The sequence below is a fragment of the Cucurbita maxima genome, unplaced genomic scaffold, assembly GCF_002738345.1.
Source record: "Cucurbita maxima cultivar Rimu unplaced genomic scaffold, Cmax_1.0 Cma_Scf00019, whole genome shotgun sequence".
NCBI lineage: Eukaryota > Viridiplantae > Streptophyta > Magnoliopsida > Cucurbitales > Cucurbitaceae > Cucurbita > Cucurbita maxima.
The window spans coordinates 1,072,160-1,081,422 of record NW_019272035.1 but is presented as its reverse complement, the minus strand read 5'-3'; the positions used below and the strand labels follow the sequence as shown (position 1 = coordinate 1,081,422).

At 33.4% G+C, this 9,263-nt stretch overlaps 2 protein-coding genes and 1 long non-coding RNA gene across 3 annotated transcripts in view; 1 reads left to right on the top strand and 2 right to left on the bottom strand.

Moving 5' to 3' along the window:
* Nucleotides 1–2,414: 2,414 nt before the first annotated feature.
* LOC111493801 (transcription factor bHLH69-like) lies at nt 2,415–5,865 on the bottom strand. The gene is made up of 7 exons (XM_023143656.1): nt 5,400–5,865; nt 5,190–5,285; nt 4,944–5,111; nt 4,803–4,868; nt 3,697–3,762; nt 3,509–3,580; nt 2,415–2,961 (listed from the first exon to the last, which is right to left on the bottom strand). The coding sequence occupies exons 1-7, from the start codon at nt 5,823–5,825 to the stop codon at nt 2,599–2,601; spliced, it is 1,257 nt and encodes a 418-aa protein (XP_022999424.1). The 5' UTR covers nt 5,826–5,865; the 3' UTR covers nt 2,415–2,598.
* Nucleotides 5,866–8,870: 3,005 nt separating this feature from the next.
* Nucleotides 8,871–9,263, bottom strand: part of LOC111493799 (NADP-dependent glyceraldehyde-3-phosphate dehydrogenase-like) — a 2,353-nt gene continuing 1,960 nt past the window's right edge. Inside the window, exon 4 of the mRNA XM_023143654.1 lies at nt 8,871–9,171. The gene's annotated coding sequence lies outside the window, so the exon portion shown is untranslated. The remainder of the gene's footprint in view (nt 9,172–9,263) is intronic.
* Nucleotides 8,981–9,263, top strand: part of LOC111493800 — a 3,387-nt gene continuing 3,104 nt past the window's right edge. The window contains exon 1 of the long non-coding RNA XR_002720065.1: nt 8,981–8,992. This is a non-coding gene — a long non-coding RNA (uncharacterized LOC111493800). The remainder of the gene's footprint in view (nt 8,993–9,263) is intronic.

Genomic DNA, 9,263 nt, shown 5'->3' with positions numbered 1-9,263 from the left:
TTTTTTTTTTTTTTTTTTTTTTTTTTTTTTTTTTTTTTTTTTTTTTTTTTTTTTTTTTTTTTTTTTTTTTTTTTTTTTTTTTTTTTCTTCATGATCTAAAATTGTATCTACTTCAACCCAAAATCGAATCGAAGCATTCGGTTTTGGCCAAAAATTGAACTAATATTCAATTAAGGACGAAACGAATAAGTTTAATTTTCTTTGATTTAGTCATTCTCAATTTATAATAATTGAGCTACGCTATGTTGCGGCGGTGACAAAACGCACGTGGTTGTATTGCAGTGGCGGCGACATATTGCGTCTAAGTTAAATGATGATATTTTAACCCACCAAATTTTGAAGAAACCCTAAAATTTTGAGGCTTATAAAAGGGAAACAACCCTAGAGTTTAAGCTACAAGAGTAATTTTTTTAGGACGGAAGAAATGTTGTTGTGTTTGTGTTTAATCCAATCGATTCGAGAGTGATGACTGCTTACGTGATTCTTCTTAACAAAAGTTGAGTGAGTTAGATGGAAAAAAGATCCATAATTGTATCTTCGTTTTGTCATTTTCGTTTGGTTTATATTTCATTGTATATTAGGTTTGGTGATATACTATAACAGGAAATTTTCGGATAATTTTTCATTTCATTGTTTGTCATTATATAAATGTTTAAAATTTGAAATTTTGAAAAAAAAAAAAAAAAAAAAAAAAACTCTAACATTAGATTATTTTTTCAATATTAAATAATTAAATGTACAGTTCATTGTTTGACTTTTGATAAATCCTTTGACATTACTTTGTGTTTTGTCAACTATAGATTGACATTGAATGATTTGAAAACTTTAATGAAATGTACAAAAAAATCATTTGGTATGAAAAATATAGCAATTGAGAAATATTGCAAACTTCACCCGACAACGGTCATATCTAAAAAATTTAAAGTTTAATATTACAATATAGTCCTCAACAACTTATTCACTATAATAATACCCATAATAATAAGTTAATCAATCAATAGTCAGAAATTGATTTATTCTGATATGTTCATTAGGTATTCTATTACAAACAATAGGGAGGTGTACATGAGTCGGGATAGGGTTGGTTGAGAAATTTTTTTAGACCAACAAAAAAAAGTTTGGTTGCAACCCAAAACTTTTCAAAACCCAACCTGGTAGTTTTTTCCAATGCACCTGAAACCGAAACCAAATATTTTTTAGTTTTAGAAAATTAACTCAACCCAACTCTTATAATTTGAGTTTGATCGGTTCATATTGTCGAGTATCCTTGGTCACATTTGATTAATTCACAAATTTAAGATGAATTGAGACCGTATAGAGTTGGATGATGTGGTTGGTTGAGTTTTATTTCTCCCATATTTTGAATGCCCAATTAAAACACACGTGGAAAATTGAGACCAGACATTATTGTCTGTATTGTAATATTTACTTATGACGTTCGAATATCCAAAAATGAACGCTCTTTAATCTCTCTTTTTCTTTAGTTCAACTGTTGTAAGGATATAAATTGAACTATTTACCACTAAACGAGTACACATTTCTATTTTTCACTCTCTAATTTAGTCTTAGTTATTTCTTTTTATCTCAAAATTATTTTTGAATAATTGAACCTTAAAAATACTTATAAAGTAAATACATTATTTATTCATTTAATTATACTTGTAAGGTAAATACATTAAAGTACGATCCACCAACATAACAGGCCCAGGAAATTGGTTGGGCTGGTTGGGGAGTCGAACTGAAAACCAGATGGTCCGGCCCATTATTTTCAGCCCAAGCAGGCCCACTTAGAATATCATGGAGGTCTACAAATAATAAGTCCCTAACATTTCAGCGCCTCATTTTTTGGATGTACACGGGTTGAGTTGAAAAAAATTTCGGACGTTAACTGAGTAGGATTCACAGCCCAACTATCTATTTTCGATATTATTTATTAATTTTCAATATCCTTTAAATATTTCAAATAAAATATAGGTATGTTGTTAATCAGTTTCTATCATTAAGTTGAACCGATTCATGTAGTTTAATGTTTGTTTATTGGGTTAAGTTGAATATTTGATTTTTTTTAAAAACAAAACAATTAAAATAACTTAGGTCAATGTTGAATCATAAAAATGGAATCAAATTGGTTTAAGCTTCCATAATTAAAAAGTTCTTAACAATGACACGTCAGCATTTTTATTTAAATAAAACAAATCAATTAGAATAATTAGGGGTTGACTTAAGTCCTAATCTACTTCTTAAATCAACAAACAAACACCAACCAGCACTTACTTAATCAAATTATGTTCTTTAATCTTCATATAAGGGGTCCATATGGCCCACGCAAAAGCAATCATATTAAGATTAATCATAATCATTTTTTAATTAAGCCCATTATTACTCAATATTTTATTTAATTTCATCACCAAAAAAAAAAAAAAAACACTTAATTTTTAATAAAGAAAAAAAGGGAATATACAATTTCTTCCCTACTAAAGGCTAGGCAAATACGGCGCCGTGTTGAGTCACTAAAGAGGAGCCATATTTTCATAGACTTTAGTCGGCATTGGCTTACCAAGTCGACGTTCGATTCTCCGTTTACATAATCTCGTCAAATCACGGCCGCGAAACGGAGGCAGAGTCTCTGACCGCTCTGTCGACGGTGCCGTTACCTAAGACGGTTGACTGACTGGTCAACGCCGAGAGGCTGGGAGAAGTGGGGGCATCTCCTCCGCCCTTCGATGTCGTGATGGGGCGGCTGTGACACGTGGCAGCAGAGATAGCGGTGGCGAGAGAGATGGGCATGAGGCAGAGGCCTTTGCCTTGTAAGTACTGCATGGCGGAGCCCATGTCCTCCTCCATTAACTTCACAACCTGGTTCTCCGTTATCGCCATTGCGTCGTTACTCGTCGGAGCTCCGGCAGAGGTCTGTCCAACAGCCCCACCGGTTTCGTTGGACAGGTTGCAATCAGTGCCACCCTAAAAGAAGATCCCACATCGAAAATAAGAAGAGATCTTACCATTATTATAAAGTTGTAATTTATATTTACCTAATAGAATATAAAAGTTCGCTCGATAGGTTGACTTTTTAATACATGACAAATCATGAATTAAGGATTATTCCAAACGTCATTTTCCATGATGATGCTGATATGAAGACTTTAATTTCTTCCTCTAGAGTAGTTTTCAATGAACCCTCATTCCTATCCCTTAGAATTTAAACCTACTACTAATCAGTTAACAGTCGATCACTCATATTCTACTACAAAATTCATGTCAATCAAAAAGAATCCCACAAATGTACAAATTTTCAAGCTTAACACAAAATTCAACGACCTTTTGAATACGTTCTAAGTTTTAAAAATCAAATAATATCGAGTTCTAAAAAGTTTTAAGTTCAAACTTCAAAATCTATAAACACTAAACTCAATAAAATTATAAGTTTAGTCAATTTAGAGCAGATGAATTATCCCATCAAATATAAAATTCAAAGTTCCAACATTGTCAGAAGTGATGGGGGTGATACCTGAGTGGAAGAATCGGGTAGAAGGGAAGGCATGGCGGCGGTGGCACCGCCCAACCTGCTGACGCTCAGAACCTGCAAGCAAAGAGCCAACAAAGAAAAGCAATACAAATTTGTTTAAGTTATCTTGTATGTCTGTAACAGTTGTGAGAGAAACAAGACACAGGAAGATAAAGATAGAGAAAGATTACTTTGACTTGAAGCTGAAGGAACTTTACGTAGTCTATGATCTCATCCAGCATTGAAGCCTTGTCTGTCTGTCATTCCAAAAACCCAACCTCTTTACAATCATCCCAATTATTCTATCATTTCCATCATCATTATTACTATTATTCCTACCAATACCTTCCAAATAATAACACTTCAAACAAATATAATCAAAATCACACCAAACGTTTTCCAAACGACTAGTTAACTAATACAACATCTATCATTGGATCAAAGTTTAAATCTCCACCACTATATGTTGTGTTTAACTCAATTAAAACAACACAAAAAAATCCAACAACGGTAGAATGAGAGATTAAATAAACTCTTTCATTTGTATTATACTAAAATTGAATCTCAAATAGGTCGAAATCCTGACACATGAAATCAATTTGAACATAGCTCAGCGAGCACAAAATCAGACCAAACATTATCCAAACGACTAGTTAACAAATTTTAGTGGATCAAAGTTCTATATGTTGTGTTGAACCAATGAAAACAATACAAAAAACCCAACAACCATAAAATAGAGAGACCAAATCATAAACTCTTTCATTTATTATACTAAGATTGAGTCTCAAATTGGATCAGAATTTCATAGTTCAATATTATTTGTATTATACTAAAAGAGTTTGAATCTGGAGAAAACATACCAAACCCATTAAAGAAAATGGTATTAGAAGCTTGTATACTATTTAAAATCTTTCTATACTTTACACATGTTGACATATTTTATTAAAAGAATGTATTCAACAATAATTTGGAGACTTTGTTCATTCAAATAAGCTAAAACAACCACACATCTTAAAATAATATTCTTAATTCTTTTTCTTATCTTATAAATAAATTATATATAATTTAAGCTTATTTTAAAATTTGGATTCCTTATGATACTTTATTTGGGGCTGCAAATCCCGCAAACTAAGAGTACGGTCTCCGGCCGAGAAATACAAAATATACAGATAGAGATTATGATAATTTGACGTGGCAGAACCAGAACCGTCAAATAAATAAAAAGGGAACCTGCTGTCGACACGTGTAAGCGAAATTACGAAAAAGTCCCTAGTGAAATTGAAAAGACGAAACTGACCTTGTTAGCGTTGGGAACCAGTTCTTGCAGACCTTTCATTCTCTCTGCAATTCGTTCTCTTCGTAACTGTTAAAAATTACAAAATAAGAAAATGAAAATTCCAAAAATGAAAAATGAAAATAAACGGAGGAAGTTGATTACTCTTTCCGCTATACTGTGAGGATCTGTGGCTTGTCCTCTCCGAGCTCTGACTCTCTGCCGGGGCTGAGCTGATGTTGCAGCACCACCGCCGGAGCCAGGGACAGACGGAGGTGGAGGATTGATTGATACCGGAGCTATGAAGTTCTGTTTCTGTGAATTTGAATTTCCCTGCAGATTGGTGAAATGAAGTTTTAAAATAATGGTGAGGTTATTTTTTGAAGTGTACGATTAAATCGAACTACTTACTGCCTGAAATTGATTCTGGTTCTGGCTGGAACCAGAGGCGTTCAGAAACCCGGTGAATTCGTTGAAGATAGAGGGAATGACAGAGCCGTGGTTAATCTGAAGTATTAATGAAATTAATTTGCAAGAATAAAATCAAAATGGTACCAAATCGAAACCTAATTTTCGAATTGAACGATTAGCGATTGGATTTGAGAGTTTGATTTTGAGTACCGGATTAGGGCATTTGAAGGACGAAGAGCCTTCGACTTCAACGACGTCGTTACTAAGCATTGGAAGGAGACTGGAAACATCGGAGACGGTGGCGATTCCTCTCGACATGAGTAACTGCTGTTGAAGCAAGGCCATGGCCATTTTGCCCGCTGGAGTTGCGTCGCCGATCTGAAACGCGCCATTGTCGGGATTAGATGGCGGCGGTGGCTGGGGAGGGAGGTTTGAGTGGGGATTTGGAAGTCCGACGGGGAGTTCCCAGGGAGGGGGAGCGGTGGAGAGGATTTGGTCGAGGAAATCATCAGAGGAGAAGGAAGGTGGATGGAAGAGGGAAGTCTGAAGGTGGTGGTGGAGTTGAGAGTCGTCCGTCTCCGGTGGCTGGTTACGGCGGTGGCTATGAAGGTCGGGGAGGGAGTTGGTGAGTCTCATATCAGTCCGGCGAGAAATAAACAGAGGAGTGAGGGAGCCATGGAAGGTGGGATTACTGAGATTTTATAGTGGAAGATAAAGACAATTTGGTCATTTTCAAGTAACAAAGAAGCGCGTGATTCTCACTTTCTTTTATTATATATATATATATTACAAATTTTACATTTTTATTAAACTAATTAAATTGATTTTAGATAAATTTATCAAAGGGTCCTCAATCAATTTATATAATTGTCCAATAGGTACTTTCCAAATTCTCTATTTTATTTTATCGAATAATTTAATGATATTAACCATTTTTAATATGTCTGTTTATATATGTACAGAAATGATCTCAAGACGGAGACGGAGACAGAAAAAGTTCCTATTTCATTTTCGTTTAGCTAACAGGGAAAATGCAAGGTTGGGGACGGGATGGAGAATGTAATTTACGTTTTCAACCTCATTTAACTGACAGATAGAAATCTCTCTACTCCATCCTTCCTTCTTAATCTCATTTAAAATAGATCCCAGCTTTAATAAAAAATTAATTTAATAATGATTAATATAGGCTATAAAATATACAAAATTTGAAGACATTGGACATTAATATAGCAATATTTGTCCAAAAATTTGACAAATTTTGTAATAATAATAGGATTTTGAGCGCGTGAGAGAAAATTATCTAAAGAAGCGAGTGGAGTTTGAAAAGACATATCCAAGTGGCCCTCAGAAAATAGCCGCCACAAGCTTAATTTTCATTTTCATTTTCATTTTAATTTATTTTCCCACTAATTTTAACACCAATTGCGGTAACACAGTTAGTTTAATAACTAATTATCAGGAGCGTCAATTTTTCAAACAACAAATAAATTTTAATTAAAAAAGAAAAATCATTTTTGAATTATAACAACCATTTTGACTCAAAAACAAAATATTCCCGTTAAATTATTTCCATTTTTACCATTTATTAATTATATAAAAAATCCTAATACCCTAAAATTATAAATTTACGCCTATTTAATTTTTAAATTTTAAAAAATGGGATGACAAAATATACTAAAAAGACCTATAATGATCTGTGGAGATAGTCTTCATTCTTAGAAACAATTCAAGAAAAAACTATGGTAGCTATGTAGTGACGATGCAAGAAATGTTAGAGTTATCCGACATCAAACTTAATTTTAAATTCCAGTCCGAATCTGAGATATGGGGCATTACAATTTAATATGAGTCAAACTCAATAACATTTACTTCTAAAAAATCTGAACGGACTCCCACGCCCTTCTTTGTTTAGCTCGTTTATCTCGGTGATTACACTCTCGAGTCAGAATTGAGATGGAGATTCTGAATAGGTGCAGAGAACGTCAATTCTAGTTTTATTATATATATTATTATAATTAAATATATTTAAATATACTGATATTTTTATGCAACTAAATTATGATTATACAACTTATCTCGTATAGATGAATAAAACATTATGTAATATTATTATTTTGTCATTATTTGTACTCTCTTGATTTTTTTTAATGGACATTAAATATTGTATGAAGTTCATATAGAATTGGCTTAAAGATTTATATGTGAACTAACAGCTATGAGGAATAAAACAAATTTAAAATAACAATAAAATAAATATTTGTCTATCATATGATCAATACTTTTATTAATTAAATATTTTGGGATTTCCAAAACAAGCTAGGTGGCTATGGTTGCCACTTTATTATATATATATATATTATATGTATGTATTGGGGATATTTATTTTCTTAGTAACAAATAAGATTTATGTCACATGTGCCATTTAATATCATATCACATGGTATATAACTAAGGGTTTACAAAGTTTAGATTAAGGGAATGATGAAAGGGTGACATTATTTTTTAATTAATAAAATAAACATCTTTGAAATATTTGATAGTGATTTTCTAAAATTTTATTTATTTGAAAAAACGCTAAATTAATAAAAATATTCATAAATGTTATACTTTCTCTCCAAAATATTTTTATCGATAAGATAGGGACGAAAAGCGTCTACTGCCACCTCATAGATTATCCATTTTGGCCGCGTTTTGCTAAAAAAAAAAAGAAGAAAAATCTCCCCCCTCTCTCCTTTATTTCTCTCCTTCATTTCCGTTTAAATGGAAACTTCTCACGTGAATGTAGGTTGAATGGACATATCTAATCGTAACTCATCTCATTATCAGCTTTGTCATCTTTATATCATTAAAGATTAAATGCAATAACTCAAAATCAAAACGTTGTTATATCATTCTCGCTGATGACTCGGTCACGACCGGAATAATGTCCAAGTCGTCTTCAGGTGCACCAACAGTTAAGTTAGCCATATGGGCCTTTACTTAGTACACCTTTGGCCATTGTCATAGAAAGGACACCTATTTGTGATATCTAGGATGCGAACGAGAATGAAATATTTTTTATAAGGGAGATGTGCTCTAAAAACCTTATCGAAAAGTCCAAAGAAGACAATATCTACTAATAGTGGGCTTGAGCCGTTACAAATGGTATCAGAGTCAGACATCGGGCGATGTGCTGGCGAGAACGCTGGGTCCCGAAGGGAGTGGATTTAGGGGATCCCACATCAATTGAAGAAGGGAACGAGTGCCAACGAGGACGCTGGGCCCTAAAGGAGAGTGAATTGTGAGATCCCACATCGGTTAAGGAGGAGAACGAAACATTTTTTATAAGAGTGTGGAAACCTCTCTTTACCAAACAAAGGGAAGGCAAGTAAGTAGTAGTCGAAATGTTGAAGAGGTGAATGAGAATGAATCTTTCATTTTCTTCCTCCCGTATAGGTTCTTCTCATGCCGCTCCTTTTCTTATTCCTATTTATTTACTTACAACTCGGATGGTCAAAGAAAGGGTGTCGGTTCAATCTTTGGTTACAGTGAAAGAAGAATGAAAGAAGAAATAGGTGAAGGAGAAAGAATAACTCACAATCACAATAACAGATGGTGCGTTTTAAAAACCTTGAGTGGAAGCCCGAAAAGAAAAATTTGAATAAGACAATATCGGCTAGAGGGTGGGCAGTAACCTACTCTAATGTAAGAATGAAGAACAAGAACAAGTTGTATTCTTTCTATTAAATCAGTCAAGTAGTTTAGATTTTCATGGATGTCAAAGAATGGAAACTGGGAAGCAAATACGAGTCTGGTATCAACCAGTATAAACGAATCTGCTCTCACCTGTAAGAAAAGCCTCCCTTTATGATGTAAACGGCAGCTAAATCAAGATCTGCATCCTCGAGCACAATGCAGGCGTCTTTGCCTCCCAGTTCCATCTGAAAGAGGTGTCATGCCTGCCTTCTTTGAAATTGCAATTCCGGTATCTCCACCGGTAAAGCTGCACAAAAAAAAAAAAAAAAAAAAAAAAAAAAAAAAAAAAAAAAAAAAAAAAAAAAAAAAAAAAAAAAAAAAAAAAAAAAAAAAAAAAAA

Bases quoted from the DNA above. Each gene is read 5' to 3' on its own strand.
- LOC111493801 (XM_023143656.1), bottom strand. From the start codon at position 5,825: ATGAGACTCACCAACTCCCTCCCCGACCTTCATAGCCACCGCCGTAAC. The intron at 3,763-4,802 runs GTCAGTTTCGTC...TTGGAATGACAG, and splicing joins TGGTTCCCAACGCTAACAAG to ACAGACAAGGCTTCAATGCT. The intron at 2,962-3,508 runs GTATCACCCCCA...ATCTTCTTTTAG, and splicing joins TACCCGATTCTTCCACTCAG to GGTGGCACTGATTGCAACCT.